This window comes from Brachycentrus maculatus, unplaced genomic scaffold (assembly GCF_059751285.1).
Source record: "Brachycentrus maculatus isolate JH-2025_06_01 unplaced genomic scaffold, ASM5975128v1 h1tg000039l, whole genome shotgun sequence".
In the NCBI taxonomy this organism is placed as follows: domain Eukaryota; kingdom Metazoa; phylum Arthropoda; class Insecta; order Trichoptera; family Brachycentridae; genus Brachycentrus; species Brachycentrus maculatus.
Window position 1 is genome coordinate 5,320,155 of NW_028280793.1, and position 16,206 is coordinate 5,336,360.

A 16,206-nucleotide genomic window follows, 5' to 3' on the forward strand; every position below is an offset into this window, starting at 1 on the left:
GCAAACAATACTACCCTAGCATGATATGGTAGTGATTGTCCTGACGAAGAGACGGGTACGTCTCGAAACCGGTAGACATAAAAATCTCGGTGATGGTTATATACTAATATTACAATTTTTTTGTAAAAAAAATAAATAAGTAAAAATGACTAACCGCAAAGCAAATGCTATAAATATTAATACTATTGAGAACATAACACTTTCTTTGAGTTAATTGATTTTCAAAAATTATAAGCAGTACCTACCTTTTGATTAAGTTTAGAAGCTTGTGTTGAGATGGTTTGGACATGTAGAACGAATGAGTGAGGAAAGAACGACAAAACAAATTTGTGGAGCGAATGTAGTTGGAAAGACGAGCAGAGAAAGACCGAGAAAATTTTGGCACGATCAGGTATGTCAAATACTTGAAAGTGGTCAGGTAAGGGGTTGAAATAATCGGTTGGTATATATGAGTAGATGCATGTATGTGAAAGAGGCGAAGAATGTTTGAAAATAAAAAGTGGTGTGGCGTTCTATCCTCTCTGCCTACCCCCACTGTGAAGTGGCGTGATGGTTAGTTAGTTGGTTAGTATAATTTATGTTTTCAAAAATATATAGCTTCCTGTTCGGAATTCTCAAAGTTCTCATGAAGCATATCTCAATACATATTTTAGACATGTTTGGATGTTCTTACGTTATAAAAAATATTAAAAAATATCATCCACCACACCACAAACGAAGAATTTTAATGGTTTGAAATAATAAATTACTCCACGGGAGTAAACCTTTTGGATAATGCATTTTTACCTGCTTCCATTATAGGTAAATGCTTTCATTCCTCCTTCATAATACTCCTGCATTCATTTCATCCGAGTCAATACAAAAAGGGTCACATTGTGCAATTTAACGACATTAGAGTTTTCAAGTTGACATCACATTAGGGCAACAGTTTTTAAAATATTTTATGGTATTTCAAATATAAAATAAGCTACTCCACCCACAATATGGCTTTTTGTTACCTCATCCTGGCCGCATCGTTACGGTCGAGTCTAGTTATAGATGTTAGTTATTGAAGCTCCCAAAATATCACATTAAAAGCAATGTAAGCAGGAAATATTACTTTTGTATACAGTGGGACACAAAAAGTATTTAAAGCGACTGATCGATAAAACTATTTCCTCATGTAAAAATTTGGTGAGTAAAGTATTTTATTTTATTTATGCTTACTAAAATAAAATTTCAATATCGTTTCATTGCAAAATTATTTTTTTAACTGCGTTTCATCGAATCTTCTTCTTCTTTGCTACATCCCAATCTTTGAATAGACTGTTAGGGTCAGCTCTCCTCGTCCTCTGGTTGTAGGTTCCTCTGTCATATACAACGCCGCCTAGGCCATACCTTCAAATAATATTATGTTTCTGTGACATTTATGATTTGTTAGGTCTTCTTCTAGATGTCTTTTGAGGAAGATCCATGGCGATCACCTGGTTTACAATTTGTTCTGGTTCTCTACGTCTTTTGTACCCATACCATCTCATTTGCCTTTCCTCCTACCCAGGCTTCCACGAATGCGTGAACTCTTTATTTTGTCTCTAAGAGACACTCCAGCTGACCATCCGAGCATTTAGATTTCAGTAGTTTCTATGTAGTTAGTTGCCTAGAGTAGGTGTTGTCCAGCGTTCACAGCCATAGTCCTGGTCTGACAATTGTTTGGTAGACTTTTCCCTTAAGCTTCGCTTGTATTTTTGGGTCATAAAGGACTGCCGCCAGGGATGCGTTGCATCAAACAGTAATATAAATTATAAAGAATATATTTTCGGCGAATTGATCGTGGTAATGTTATTTAAAGATAATTATAGACGTTGAAATCTTTATACATTATTGTTGGAAATTCACTTTTATTATATTATATTTTCGTTAAGTATATATTATTTCGTATAAATGCTACATAACACCTTAAATCATCAGCCCGTAAAATCAAATTTACAGCAAATTTTGCTTTTAAAATAAAGAACCAACTACGAGTTAAAGGGAATTATGTGAGACTACAGCAATATCTTTTTAAAAGCGATATAAAAGTGGACGTGTTATTACACTATTAAAACTTGAAAGTAGCCATTTCGGAAGCCACAATACCGATTGTTTTATTACTTCAGATAGTTGCAGTGCCAGTGCTGACTTGTCTCTGAAGATAAATCAATTTAGTTCAGATTCAATTCAAATTTGATAACATCCGTATTTTATAACAATAAGTAACATGTTAAAACCAAGTAATTATGTACTTAATATTTAATTTATTACAAATTACTCCACCATACCTAACGAACCCTACCCTAAACTAACAACCTAGCCTGAAGTAAAGTGAGATAAACGTAGTGAAGCAACAATAAAAACTTTATTATGAAATAAATTTAAAGATAAAAATAAATTTATTTTAGTTTTATTAGAGTTTTTATTTTATATATTTTTAAAATTTGAAATTATTTTCAGCCTTACATGGTCTATTCGTCGACACTTAAACAAAAGTCAACTATCAACCTGACAATGTTTGAAAAAAACAGAACTCCTGTATTTTTTTAAATGCGAATTTCATTTTCATTTTGTCCTTGGAAATTTACTTAAATAAAGCGATGTGGGGTGCCTTTGTATCGAGTTTAAGCATATCGCTCACTCCTTTCAAGAACGTCATAAATCAAAAAACGTCTATTTTCAGTTGTACATGTTTTCGGAATGCCCAGAAAATATACTATATAACAGCAAAAGAGGCAAATTTTTAAACTTAATATTTACCCGCTACAGGGCAAAAATGTTGTTTTTGCATTTTGAAGAAAAGGTATTGTTTAATTATGTTTTTAAACATACTAAATATTTTTCAAATGCAGAAAAAACCTTCAGGTTTTACCTAAAAAGATCTGTTGTACAGTAAAAAGTTCAATAAGTGGCTTGATATTTATTTTTAATACATTGTGTTATATTTTTAAACTTTAAAAACGTTTTCCTGAAAAATCAAGTTTTTTGATTTATGACGTTCTTGAAAGGAGTGAGGGATATGGGTGCAGAGCACCAGTAGTTATATTATGGAGCACATATTTATATAATTAATAGGAATATGATGCAAGGAGTGAAGAGCTTTTTGTAAAGATATTTTTTAACAACGTTCAAGTTTTATACTTTCTCTCTGATTACTTCCAATTTCATTTATTTTAATTAATCGTCTCAAATTTGCTATTTTTTCTTACAACATTTTGCTACTTCATATAAATGTGTGTTTCTTAAATGATATACTTTTAATTTTACTAGGCATTTCAAAACGTATAACTTCACATTTTAAAAAAAAAAGGATAAATAGATGATAGATGAGTGAGTTTAATCTTTGAAACGCAACTAAGATATTGAATCAATTATTCTAAAAACTAACTAACCATCATGCGCTTCCCCGCAGGGGTAGGCAGAGAGAATTGAACGCCAAACCACTCGGTCTTTGCAAACATTCTTTGCATCTTCTACATTCATGCATCTCCTCATACATACCCGACGATTATTACGACTCCTGACCCGGCCGCTTTCAAGTATTTGACATACCTGATTGTGCGAAGTTTTCCTCGGTCGTCCTCTGCTTCTTTTTCCAACTACATTCGCCTCATAAATTTGTTTAACCGTTCTTTCTTCACTCATACGCTCCACATGTCCAAACCATCTCAACACACCTTTCTTAATTTTATCGATAATGCTTATCTCAGCCTTACATTCTTTCCTTATTTCATCATTCGAGCATCTATCAAACATCGTTTTGCCACACATTCGTCTGAGCGATCGCATTTCGACTGCATTCAGTCTGCTTTCATCCTTCTTTTGCCAACTCCATGCTTCGCTTCCATTCAATTATTCTAAATAACACAATTCACATTTAATGTCAATGTAATATATAATAAAGGACTTCCCTTGTTTTTATTTACATATGCAAGGACTTTTAAAATAAGTAGAACAAAAATATTTAAGCAGCCAAGACATAAGTAACATTTTGGTTGGTTGAAAAATATTTATTCCTAGCGTTAACTGCCTTGCGGTATCTTGAACTAGATTTTCTACATAAATGTTTTTTTAAGTGCTTGAACTAGCCAATATTCCTGGCTTATGGATCTCCATTTTTCTCTCCTTACTTAACAGTCACACGTCGTAATCATATGTTAACATAGCCAATTAGAATTCAGGCCAATTCACTCTTAAATATTTGTAGGAAAATAAATTCATGTCTTGTATTTCGGTTGTTAAAGGTACTACGCGTAGGAATGCAAACTTTTTATACGTTTGTAGCATAAATAAGCGATATAAAGCGTTTATTCTTAACTGTGGATTTTTTCTACACTATATTTGATTGGATTCTTTCTTCAAATGATGATGAAAATTATTAAGTTATTTTGATCGGTAGATTTAATAAAAAAATACAAGAATTTGGAATGTAAAGATTTGTTTTTAAAAAAATATATTAATATTCTGTAAAAGGGTTTAAGGTTATGTACTTGGGTCTTTTCGAAACTAATGTTGAGAATTCGTCGTAACTCAAACCTTTTCAAGCATTATGAGAAGAAGACATTAAAAAAACAACAAATTTAATGGATTAAAAGATCAAAAAGTATACCTAAGAAAAAGTTTTCTCAATAACTGTGCTTTATATAGCGTGTTACTTTAGAATAAATTTCTTTATTAATTACTGTTATTGATACAAAGTTAGTAATATTTCTCGGACGAAGTTTCCCGTCCCTACAGCGAACTATCTAGATCCAGATTATTACTGCAAATACAAGTAATAACTTTGAACAATGGCTCGCGAAACTTATTCAAACGTCGATAAGGGTAAGCAATAACAATCATGATGTCGTTTTGTTGTGCAACAACTGCAGCATGACGCAAGTTCGCTAATGACAATAATTTTAATTTATAGGTGTAATTTGGCAGTTCGCTGCCTTACTACCCGGCCTCTACTACCGAGTCGCTAACTGCGACGAGCGGAATGCGGGAAGTCAGGACTCGCAACTCACAGCTTGTAGATGTGTGAAAAAGAATATTAAGCAGCGCCCATTATTTACTTGATGGAGTCGTTCTCTCGCGGCAGAAGTGTGCAGCGTCCTGGAAAACTATACATACTTTAAAACGAGATTATCTCGTTGCCTCTTGCGCGAACAGTCGGCGGTGCTTTATTAAATAATGTACAATATTCCGCAAACAAGCTTCCCAGAAATTCGAGTCGGAGAAAGCCACATTTCGCTTTCGTACTTTTGACATGCAAAAATCTCATTGCATTCAACACCCGACGTATTCCGGGTTCCGGAAAACTGGGGCGAAAACATTTCGTTAACCCGAAATCACCCTTATAAGCGGGAACCCTTTGAAATATTCATACTACACTACGCTGCTTAATACCCGTGTGTGTATTACCGAAACCCCCGCCCCCGCCCTTCCCATTAGTCCGGGGTTAGATTAGACCCCAGATCTCTTATTTAATAATTGCCTGATATTAGTTAATGTCTGATGGCGCTCGTTTGCCTCCTTGCTAAACTTACCCCATTCTACGGTTAATTGAAAATTGCTGCTCAGTATTCGAATCGCGCAGCGCCCTTTCGGTTTGTAGCGGTACGCAAAAATGAAACTGTATTACCTTAAAAGGCCTATTCTACTCACATACGAAATTTGTTTACTTAATCTCTGCACGCTTAACAACGCTGACAACAAAACATAGCCAACTATTCCGGGGTTATCAGCGGCGAGAAAGGTAATGAGTGTAAAAAAATCATACCCTAATTAGAACAAAAAAAATCACGATCCTAATTTTATTTTATTCGGTATTTTTTTACACCGCGTGAGAGAATTTTATTTCTTTACCCCGTTAGAAAATCAACATGCTACCTTTCATATATTTAACACATAACTTAATTATGGTAAAAATCATAATATGTTTAAATAAAAAATATATATTTAATTTCTACAAGTGGTATTTTTTTTTCATCATAATCATTTCGGGATATAAAATAAGTTTTGCTAAAAATACAATGTTAACTACCAAAGTATGCAATATTTATATTTATCAATAGATTACAATTCGAAGTGAATATACCACATTGAAATAAAACGTGCAGTAGTTTACATTGTAAAACATTTTATTTTCTCTACACTACTATATAGATTGACAAGATAAATCATGAATAATAAGATTACCTACCTTATGGTGTATGGTATGGTGTGGGGATTTATGTTTATGAAAATTTCACTTTATTGTTTTTATCTACCAGCCCAAATTTTTTTTTTAATGGCAAGTGTTTAATGTTTAAAAAATATATACATATATTTTACAATAATAAAATATACGCTAAAAGCGTTATAATATTTAAACACGTAGTGGGTTAAATATTTAAGAACATTCTTTGGAGTTTTTGCGTATAAATTCTGTATAAGCAAAGCCTTACAATTTCAAAATTAATTGATTAATAACTTTCAAATAAACGGTGTATTGTATACCTTATTTCAATTTACGAGATCATTCACCTATTAAATAACTTGTCAAATTTCGTTATAACCTAAAAATCCAGGTCTAAAATAATATTAAATGATTACATACTAACATGAAAACTATTTTTTGTAGAAATTTATATTTTCCTTCAAATAAATATCGTTACAATATGTACCGTTATTACGAAAACTCCATTACATGTATGATTTCGTTGTTTGAAAAGGACTTAAGACATATTTTTTAGTAAATCCGTGAAATATTATTTTAATTGTTTCCTAGTGCCCATGTTGCGTCCACTAATAAGAACCAATTTAATGGGTTTTGGTAATGAAATTGTGACACAGAAATTGTTGTAATTTTTACATAATAGTGAGTAAAACGTCGATAGGAGGAAAAAGTAAAAGCTTTAATCTAAAAACATGTGTTTAATAAACCTTGACCGTAAGATTCTACGTTTTTTAAAACAAAATAGTGTTTTACTATTTTAAAAAGTGACATTTTTATTTTGTTATATTATTTTGAATTCATAACAACCATGCAATAAATAAACGTAACAGATCTTCAAGTAAGCAGGATAAATAGGTATTGCTGACACCACCCCCCTTTTATTGACATAACTGATTTCATATCTGAATACATATTATATGATATCAGACACATATTGAAATTTTCACCATTCCATTTTCAGGCCATGAAAATACTGCCTTATAGTTATAATATGCAGGGTGTTCCCTTGTGTATGTATAATACCTAAATTCGTTATATACAGGCATATCGTCGTCTAGAGTATTAAGGTTTAAGATAAATTGAGTTTTATATATTGAATGCTAAAATCAAACACTAATTTTTTTAGTCTACTAAGTTAACACACAAAAACACGTTTTTTAACAAAAGAAAACAACTTGGAAGACTAAAAAAATCAGTGTTTGATTTTAACATTTGATACATAAATGGAAATGGAGTAAATAGGTACTACAAATTAAACGCCAAATCAATAAATAAAGTTTTTAAAAGAAACAGGTGAATACAATCGTACGAATGCAAATATAAATATTCGTTTTTGAAAAATGACATGTACATAAGTACGTTTCAAAATACACGAGTTATTCCTTACTACATGAAATAATGTATTGAATGATTACGACACGCGCTGAAATTGGGTTCCAGGATTCCGTCTGAGGTAAGGGAGGCGTGAAATTAACAAATGAAAGATGAATATTTAGATTAGAGAGAACAGGGTTGTTCGTGGGTATGTGGAATGTGGGAGATTTTACAACTTGTGGAATGGGTAGACACATCGCAGACTCAATTACTTTATTAATTTATTGGTTTTTCGACCATTTTTATATTCGAATTTATGATAGATATCTTAGTTGTAGATAATTACTTCTAATTTTAAATGTACGACTATATTTACTACTTTATATGTAACCAAAAAGATGATTACTACAATACTTTATAAAATATAAAATATTTATTTATTTAACTATTCTCTTTCTCTAAGCACAAGAGCAGTCTCTTTTTCGGAGAGGCTCGGCGCAACTAAAATTATAGGATTATAGAAAAAATAACAACTGTGTAATTTTTTCCACATTAATTTTATTTGACTGATTTTATTTAATTTTTTTTGTTTCCTGGTAACTGACATCATGAGACTGGTGATGTCGGTTACGACGAAATCCGTTTGTTGGTTATTTTATTATTATTATTCTATAAAATGCAGTTTCGCCAAGAAACGTAAGTACAAAACTTAATCTTATAAGATTGTATTAAGTAGAAATGTTTATAAGTTGTATTGAATTGTATGAAAAAATGCAACCAGATTAATATACAAAAAATATATGTACCTACTTAATTACGGATGTAATGAAATTAGGTTTTCAATACACCGACGTAAATTTTGATTGTTTGGGTTGTTCGTTAACATGTTAACGTGATAGATTTATATTATCCACTGACACTTCGTGATGGAATTGCATTTTTAATTTATTATTAGATTAAAACCAATATTTTTAGCTTTTCCACTTTTTTATTTGACCAGCGACCGGGTTTCGTCGTTACCGACATCATCAGACTGGTGATGTCGGTAACGACGAAACCCGGTCGCTGGTCAAATAAAAAAGTGGAAAAGCTAAAAATATTGGTTTTAATCTAATAATAAATTAAAAATGTTAACGTGAGTTGTTTTTGAAATTTTTCCAATTATAGTGTTTTATAAATATTTTTTAACCCTTATTTGCACCCGATAGTGCATAGGGCATCATATAAACACAATGTTATCTTGATCATTAACACATGAAGGAATGGTGATCAGCCCTCCGTTTCAGGTACCAGACCAGGGTGATAGTAAATATATACTTAAATTTTATAAAAAAGAAATTAATTTTACAAATAATAGGACTTCTTAAACAATGACGCTTTTACACTTCTGCGATATTAATTGTAACACGTGATAAATTATGCGTCACTTCCTGATAGTTAATCTTGTGAAGCCTTCAGAACAAACTGACAGCCTTATACTGTTTCCGTCCAATAGAGATATCTTCTACATACAACATAATTATTTTTTAAAGCTATTTTGAATAGGTTTCGTTCCATTTTGTAAGCATCCATAGAAATAAAGATCTGTCCTCCAATTCATCAATTAGATCCACGTGTCCGTGCTTTCTGTTCACGTGGTCTCCTTCATTAATCTTTTTTTAATCATCCGTGACAAATTGATAATCCTGTATTCATCTCGTCCTCTTGCGTCAAGTCTTTGCTTCATTTTATAAACTTATACACTTATAAACTTATCTTCACTATACCCAGGGTTTTTTATTTCAATAAACTTGGTGGAACGGCGTTCCAGCACCTTTTTTACGTTTTTTTTTTAATTTTTCATGATCAATTAGACGGAAAATGTTTGCGCTTAAGTAATTACAAAATGTATTTTTATAATTCGTCGAAATGATAAAATATGGTATTGTAACGAACTATTTTATTTTAGTACAAATCTTATCATTGACTGAGTTCCGGGACCTTTATTGTTTCAAAAAAGCCCCCACTATATGTATGTAATAAGCATAAAACTGTTTCATTTTTTTATGCTTAGGAAGGTGACCTAAAGAATATCCTTTCATTACCTGAGAATTTTTAAATAATTAAAACCATTTTTTTCTTTGACTTCTTTATTTGATACATGACAGAATGCATCTCATTTGGTCATAATATTCTTTTGTTATCTTTATTATACGGTAGCTACGCATAATGTTGCACGGGGTTTCAGATTCAATTCTAGGAAGATCAAATAAATTTACGTGATTTTATTCACTGAAATACTAACTCGATATTTCTCAGAACTGGTTGCAAAAACGTGGAACTAATAACTTTTCAATCAAAGTTATTAATGTGTTATATTTACGCGGTGCCTTATGGATGGACCATTGGATGTGGATAAGAGTGAGAAAAATATTATTTTAGCTACTTTGATCTATTATGTGATATGTAGTTTCATGTTTTTTGACTTAGAAAATTCGTTTTGAAAAGAATTTTGTTTAAATATTCCAAATATGATGATGGATGAGTATCATGTTACAATAATTATTTACGAAAGTCATCGGTTTGTTTAGATGTGGACTTCTTAATGAGAATTTTGGCAGTTTCTTAAACGTGAACAATACAGCGGTTTAGTTAGGAAAGGAAAAAAGTGGATCTCCAGATAAAGGAGGATTGGTGCTATAAGAGGGGGATTATATGTTATTGTCAGGAATTTGGGTATGTTGGTGACACAGTGGTTACAACAACATCCCTAATAGTGTATATACCCGCACTAGCTTGTGAAAATTGGGCGCTGCTAAATTTTAACCTTCTGGAATAAACAAAAATGAAAAGCAGCCAATTCTAATTTTAAGTTTTGGTAACACTAAAATATCTTCAATAACAAGTTCATTAAATTATTAAGTCTAAATTAAGTTAGTGAAAAATTAAATAAAGCAAAATTAAGCGAGTAAGAAATAATTGAGTCGATTTATAGATATAAATTGACGCTTTTTGTTAATATAAGACATTTTTTCAATGTTTACATCACGATATTAAATCTACATCATCACCATCTGTTTGCACAATAGGAAAAAAGGACAAACAAAACAGATATCATGAAAAAAAAATATACATAATATTGCCAAAATGGTTTTATCTGTTAAAATATTACGTCATAAATCTTTTGAGCAACAAGCCTTACCACGATTTACTACATATCATATTAGGTTTATATACGCACATTTATATGTATGTATAATATATTTACATACGTAAGAGGGGAGTCCGCACACAGGATTATCAATATTTACAAAAAAATCATATGTAATTTTCGATGGGAAACATCTAAAATGTTTTCTTACATTTATTATATATTTTTAAAAGGAATAACCCACAAAGCGTCTGTTTTAGATGCTTGTCCGCAGGTAGAATAGTAAGGATAGGAAAAGTAAATGTGTAAAAAATACATCACAAACAAATACTGCAAATTTGAAAGAAATCAAGACATTTTTTTTCTCTGTTCAATCGGTTGAAAATGTATCGACCTGTGTATTTATTTTAAAAAATATATTCCATCAGTTACCAAAATAACTTTTATGAAATTTCAGGGATAAAATCACAAAATACAAAGTTTAAAGGTATTAACCATTAAAGCATTTAGATATTTTAAAATTAGACACATGTCATAAAACGGATAATTTGTTTACCTAAAAGTTGTATTATGTTTATTATGTAAACATGTTTTTTAACGAAGCGTATTTTAAAGAAAATGTTTGTATCCTCACATTTGAATCTTATTTCAAACCATTAGAGATATTTTGGTAGTGATATTAATAATCTTTAGGTACATCGAAAACATCACAAGCTTCACAATAAAAATCAACGTAAAGTTTGCTTGCTGAGTTCTAAAAATTAGACAGTAACAATAAATAAAAAAGGGGGCATTCAAAGGGGTTTTTTAAAAGTGATTTTGAATATAGAAATTTGAGAGATATATTTTTTTTCACTTTCAGTTACTTTTCAGCACCAAATACTCCATAATTTTGTTAAGCATTTCTTGAAAAAGTAGTTGATAGAACAAATATGTATGCATATAATTTTATTCATTGAAATCTTCATATTTAATGTAAATTAAAATTTTATTCTTGATTGTATATTTGGCAGGTATACGACATTTGCCGTATTACTACTTTTACATATACATATGTATACGAGTATATAAGTCGAGAAAATTATTGAGAAGAAATTATATAAAACATAGATAAAACAAAAATATCATAAATTTAAGGTTATCATTTTCTTTTTAAAAAATTGGATAAAAGAAAATTGTTTCGTATTAAATTTTTGTTTCATAACTAAATTTGATTATGTTAATGTCTCCCAAAAAATTAAGGCTGATTAAAAAAACAGCATTCTTCTGGTACTGATAAAACCAGTACGAATGTCTTTATCAGTGGTTGGAGAACCGGGGTAAATTACCCCAAATATTTTTAATGAATTTATGGGGTAGTAAGGAAATTTAGCTTTTTTAGCAAAGCAAATCTGTTGTCTTTTTGGTTGTCAAAAGCTGCGAAGGCTTTCAAAATTGCATATGAGGAGGCGGCAAAAATGTTGCTGCGGTTTGCAACGTGCCTTTGTGACGTTTCCACTCTAATGAACATAACAAAGAACATACATCGATTAAACGCTGAATACTGTATTCAAATTGCGCTTATACCAAAAGTTGCCTATTTCGAATTAATTGTATTAAACATGAAGCAACATCATTTCTCCAAAAACTGAAAAGGAAACCTGAAAACCTGAATCGTAGTTTGATCCAATTTGAGAATTGTTGGCGTTGTTTGTCTATTACATACTTCCTTTTTTCTTGTAACTTTTTTATTTTTATTTTCCATGTAAATTAATTCAATAAAAAATGTTAATTTAAAATAAACATCGATTGTCTTCTTTTCAAAATAGGGGGGCGGGTAATATCGACCTATGCAAAAATATTTTGGGGTAATGGATAAAAAAATTCCCCGACCGCTGGTCTACATAGTGAAATTGCATAAACCTACTACCCTCTTAAGAAATTCTTGCTTAGGAAATCTACGTCACGTCATTATTATTGTAAACACGGTCGTGACTTTTGGCGCCAAAAATTCTTGCCTACTTTTAAGAGTTAGTAACATAGTCAACTGGTTTCAAACTGGTTTCATCGAAGGTTCACGTACGACCGATCCTCAGTGTTCTCAACATTCAAAGGCAATGATGACAAAACAGACACTAAACTGAAAAATAATAAACCCACAACAAAAGGACTTATTCACAGTCAAATAAATTATCGCTACTTTTTGACGAAGTCTCATAATCTTCCATCGTTGAGTTTGGGTAATGTTAGTTTTTTTTTTTTCAACACACGCTGCTTCGTTGGACCTACTAGTTTAAAATTATTTAACCATACGTTAAGTGTTAACGATAGGTTGGACGGAGGCTGTGCTGTCATGTTTATTACGGAACTCTGAATAGAGACGCACGTATGGAAAAATCTAGGTATATCTTGCCAAGCAAGTCTCTGCTCCCCGCGGTGGTTTGAGAAGTAATCGTCAACTGTAAAATAAAATACAAAATTAATAGCCAGAAAATTAGTAATACTGTGAATTAATAATAAAAAGTAACTTAAATAAAACACATTATGATAAAAGTGCTTCTGTATCTTATAATTTCTTTGTGTTTTGTTATTTTACTTGCAAGGAAAGTAGGTACGTAAAACCAGGGCTTTTTTCCAAGTAACGCAGTGGAACGGTGTTCAGGCACAATTTATCACAGATAAATAAAAATATGTAAATTCAAAATCATTTGGACGAAAAAATGGTTGCGCTCTTGTAATTATAACTTAATTTAAAGAATAAGATATGGTATGGTAATGACTATTCAAATGATGTTTCAAGATATTTTTTAGTAAAAAGCTTGACATGTAGTCAGTTACGGGACCTTTTTTGTTTAAAAAAAAACCTGCTTATAACTATTGCATATGTATCTACTTCTACTACTACTACTACTACTACAACTACTACTACCATTACTCCATTTTCACAGGGGTAGGCAGAGAGGATGGAACGCCACACTCTTCTGTCCTGATTTATCCGGTCTCACACTCTTCATCCGGTCATACATGCTTTCCGATTTCGCAGAATTTTGACACCACCAGATTTAAGGTTCTGATTGATCTGATAGTGCCATGAGTATGTAATTATCATATATCGCTCACTCCTTTCAAGAACGTCATAAATCAAAAATTGTGAATTTTGAGTTGTGCATGTTTTCGGAATGCCCAGAAAATGTACTTTATACCAGCAAAAGCGGCATATTTTTAACTTAATATTTACCCGCTACAGGGCAGAAAGTGTTGTTTTTTCATTTTGAAGAAAAGGTATTGTTTAATTATTTTTTTAAATTTACTAAATATTTTTCAAATGGAGAAAAAACCTTCAGGTTTTACCTAAAAAGATCTGCTGCGCAGTAAAAAGTTCAATAAGTGGCTTGATACTTATTTTTAATACATTGTATTATATTCTTAAACTTTAAAAACGTTCTCCTGAAAAATCAAGTATTTTGATTTATGACGTTCTTGAAAGGAGTGAGCGATATGTAATCTACCTTCGACACCCTACCTTCACAAATTACTGAATATTCGAAGGAATATTAAAATATAATTAATAATTTCACTTATATTTCATCGATATATATCTTTGTCTTAGTGATCCCTGAAATAGGAGTTTTTTTTCAGTAAAATACACACCATGAAAATAAATATTAATAATGTATTGTAATTAATACAAGTTTATTTTTTAAAACATCAGCTTCGTACGCTGAAGTATAAAAATGCAATTCAGACTTTATATGAACGCGATTTTAGGGAAAAAAAGCGGACTTGCAAAGACATGTAAAATCTTGTCGAAAAATGTTTACCGTCTCTGGCGTAGTTAGTCAACATTCGAGATTCGAGGCTCGGCAATGCGAATGCATCGGGCCGAGCATTCACTGCAGCCGTTCAAAATTGTTGAAAACTTCGCCTCGAAAATGATTCTCATTCGTCCGGCCATCTAGCGGCGCTCGTCGAAGTTTGCCGAGCGGCGCCGAACCAACAGAACCGAACCTCAGCTCGAGACCGACTTTCGGTTGGGTACGACGTGCGTTGATAGTGTGAGCGTTCGCGCCAGTTTTCAACGTCCGAAAATTTCAAACATCCGACGGCGAAGAATCTCTCGAATTCGAAACTTCCCAAAACCGAAAAAGTCCCTCCAAAAGTGTTGAAACTTCAAAACCGCGCGACAAAATCGAACGAAAAGTTTCGGTTTTAGTTTTAAAAAGTGAATAAAACTGCCGAAAAGTTCTTTTTACAACAGTTTAAAGTGCTTTCTTTTTTATGTTTTTTAGTGTCGATCAGTGTGTTGAGAATGGATACGGTGACGGGTTTTGAATTATCCAGTGTACAGTGAATTAATCTTTTTTAATAAGAATAATTTATAGTGATTTAAGATATACCTTTCGAGTGATTGATTCGAATTTTCTTATAGTTTTGTTGTGATGTGGTGACCGTTGGATTTTGACAGTTTGTGACAATCGAAGGCAAGTTTCCGCTACGATGGGCACTAAGACAGGAAAGGATGGAGCGTGGCCGGTGTTGTCTACTTTTGCAGGTGAGCAAATTATGTTATTATTCGTTAATTATTAATTTTTGTTAATGCATATCCCTTCTCCTGGCCTTGGTTGGTGTGCATGAGAACCGGTTGGTGGCGGTGCCGCTCCTCATCGCCCACATGAATGCAAAATCTCGAGTATTTGCCTCCTGCGATCTTGTCCCGATGACAAAACATCTGCAGGCCACATTCTTCAATTTAGCGCGGAGGATTTTATACTAATATTGAGCTCATGACGCTCAAATATTTACATTCTTATTTTAACTAGCGAGGTACACAATATACCTATCCATATTATGCGCAATATACATCGCTCACTCCTTTCAACAACGTCGTAAATAAAAAAAACTTGATTTTTCAGGAGAACGTTTTTAAAGTTTATAAACATAATACAATGTATTAAAAATAAACATCAAGCCACATATTGAACTTTTTACTGTGAACAGATCTTTTTAGGTAAAGGTTTTTTTCCCATTTGAAAAATATCAAGTATATTAAAAAAATAATTAAACAATACCTTTTCTTCAAAATGCAAAAACAACACTTTTTGCCCTGTAGCGGGTAAATATTAAGTTAAAAATATGCCTCTTTTGCTGGGATATAGTACATTTTCTGGGCATTCCGAAAACATGCACAACTGAAAATTGTCGATTTTTGATTTATGTCTTTCTTGAAAGGAGTGAGCGATATGTCCAGCGAATTAAGTCGGATGTACAAAAAATATGGAGATGGATTATATTAAAACGAGGTTCTCAAAGTGGACTCCTTTTTCTCTGTAACCGTGTATTAACTGACCACTTTTTTATCGTGACAATTTTGAGGATTGTGTTTTTTGTGTGTACTTTTTTAAACATGTATTTTTACTTGAAAGTTGTCAGGTCAGAATCGGAATAAACGGCGGGTATGCATGAGGAGATGCATGAATGTGGAAGAGGCATAGATTGGTGTGGCGTTCTATTATTTTTTAGATATTGTTATGAAGTACTGGTAGTATAATTATTTATGCACCACTAAATTACT

At 31.9% G+C, this 16,206-nt stretch overlaps 1 protein-coding gene across 1 annotated transcript in view; it reads left to right on the top strand.

The window, feature by feature from the left end:
• Nucleotides 1–14,645: 14,645 nt before the first annotated feature.
• Nucleotides 14,646–16,206, top strand: part of ed (hemicentin protein echinoid) — a 164,590-nt gene continuing 163,029 nt past the window's right edge. The window contains exon 1 of the mRNA XM_088277225.1: nucleotides 14,646–15,186. Coding sequence (XP_088133351.1) covers nucleotides 15,132–15,186 — 55 coding nt within the window. The 5' untranslated portion in view covers nucleotides 14,646–15,131. The remainder of the gene's footprint in view (nucleotides 15,187–16,206) is intronic.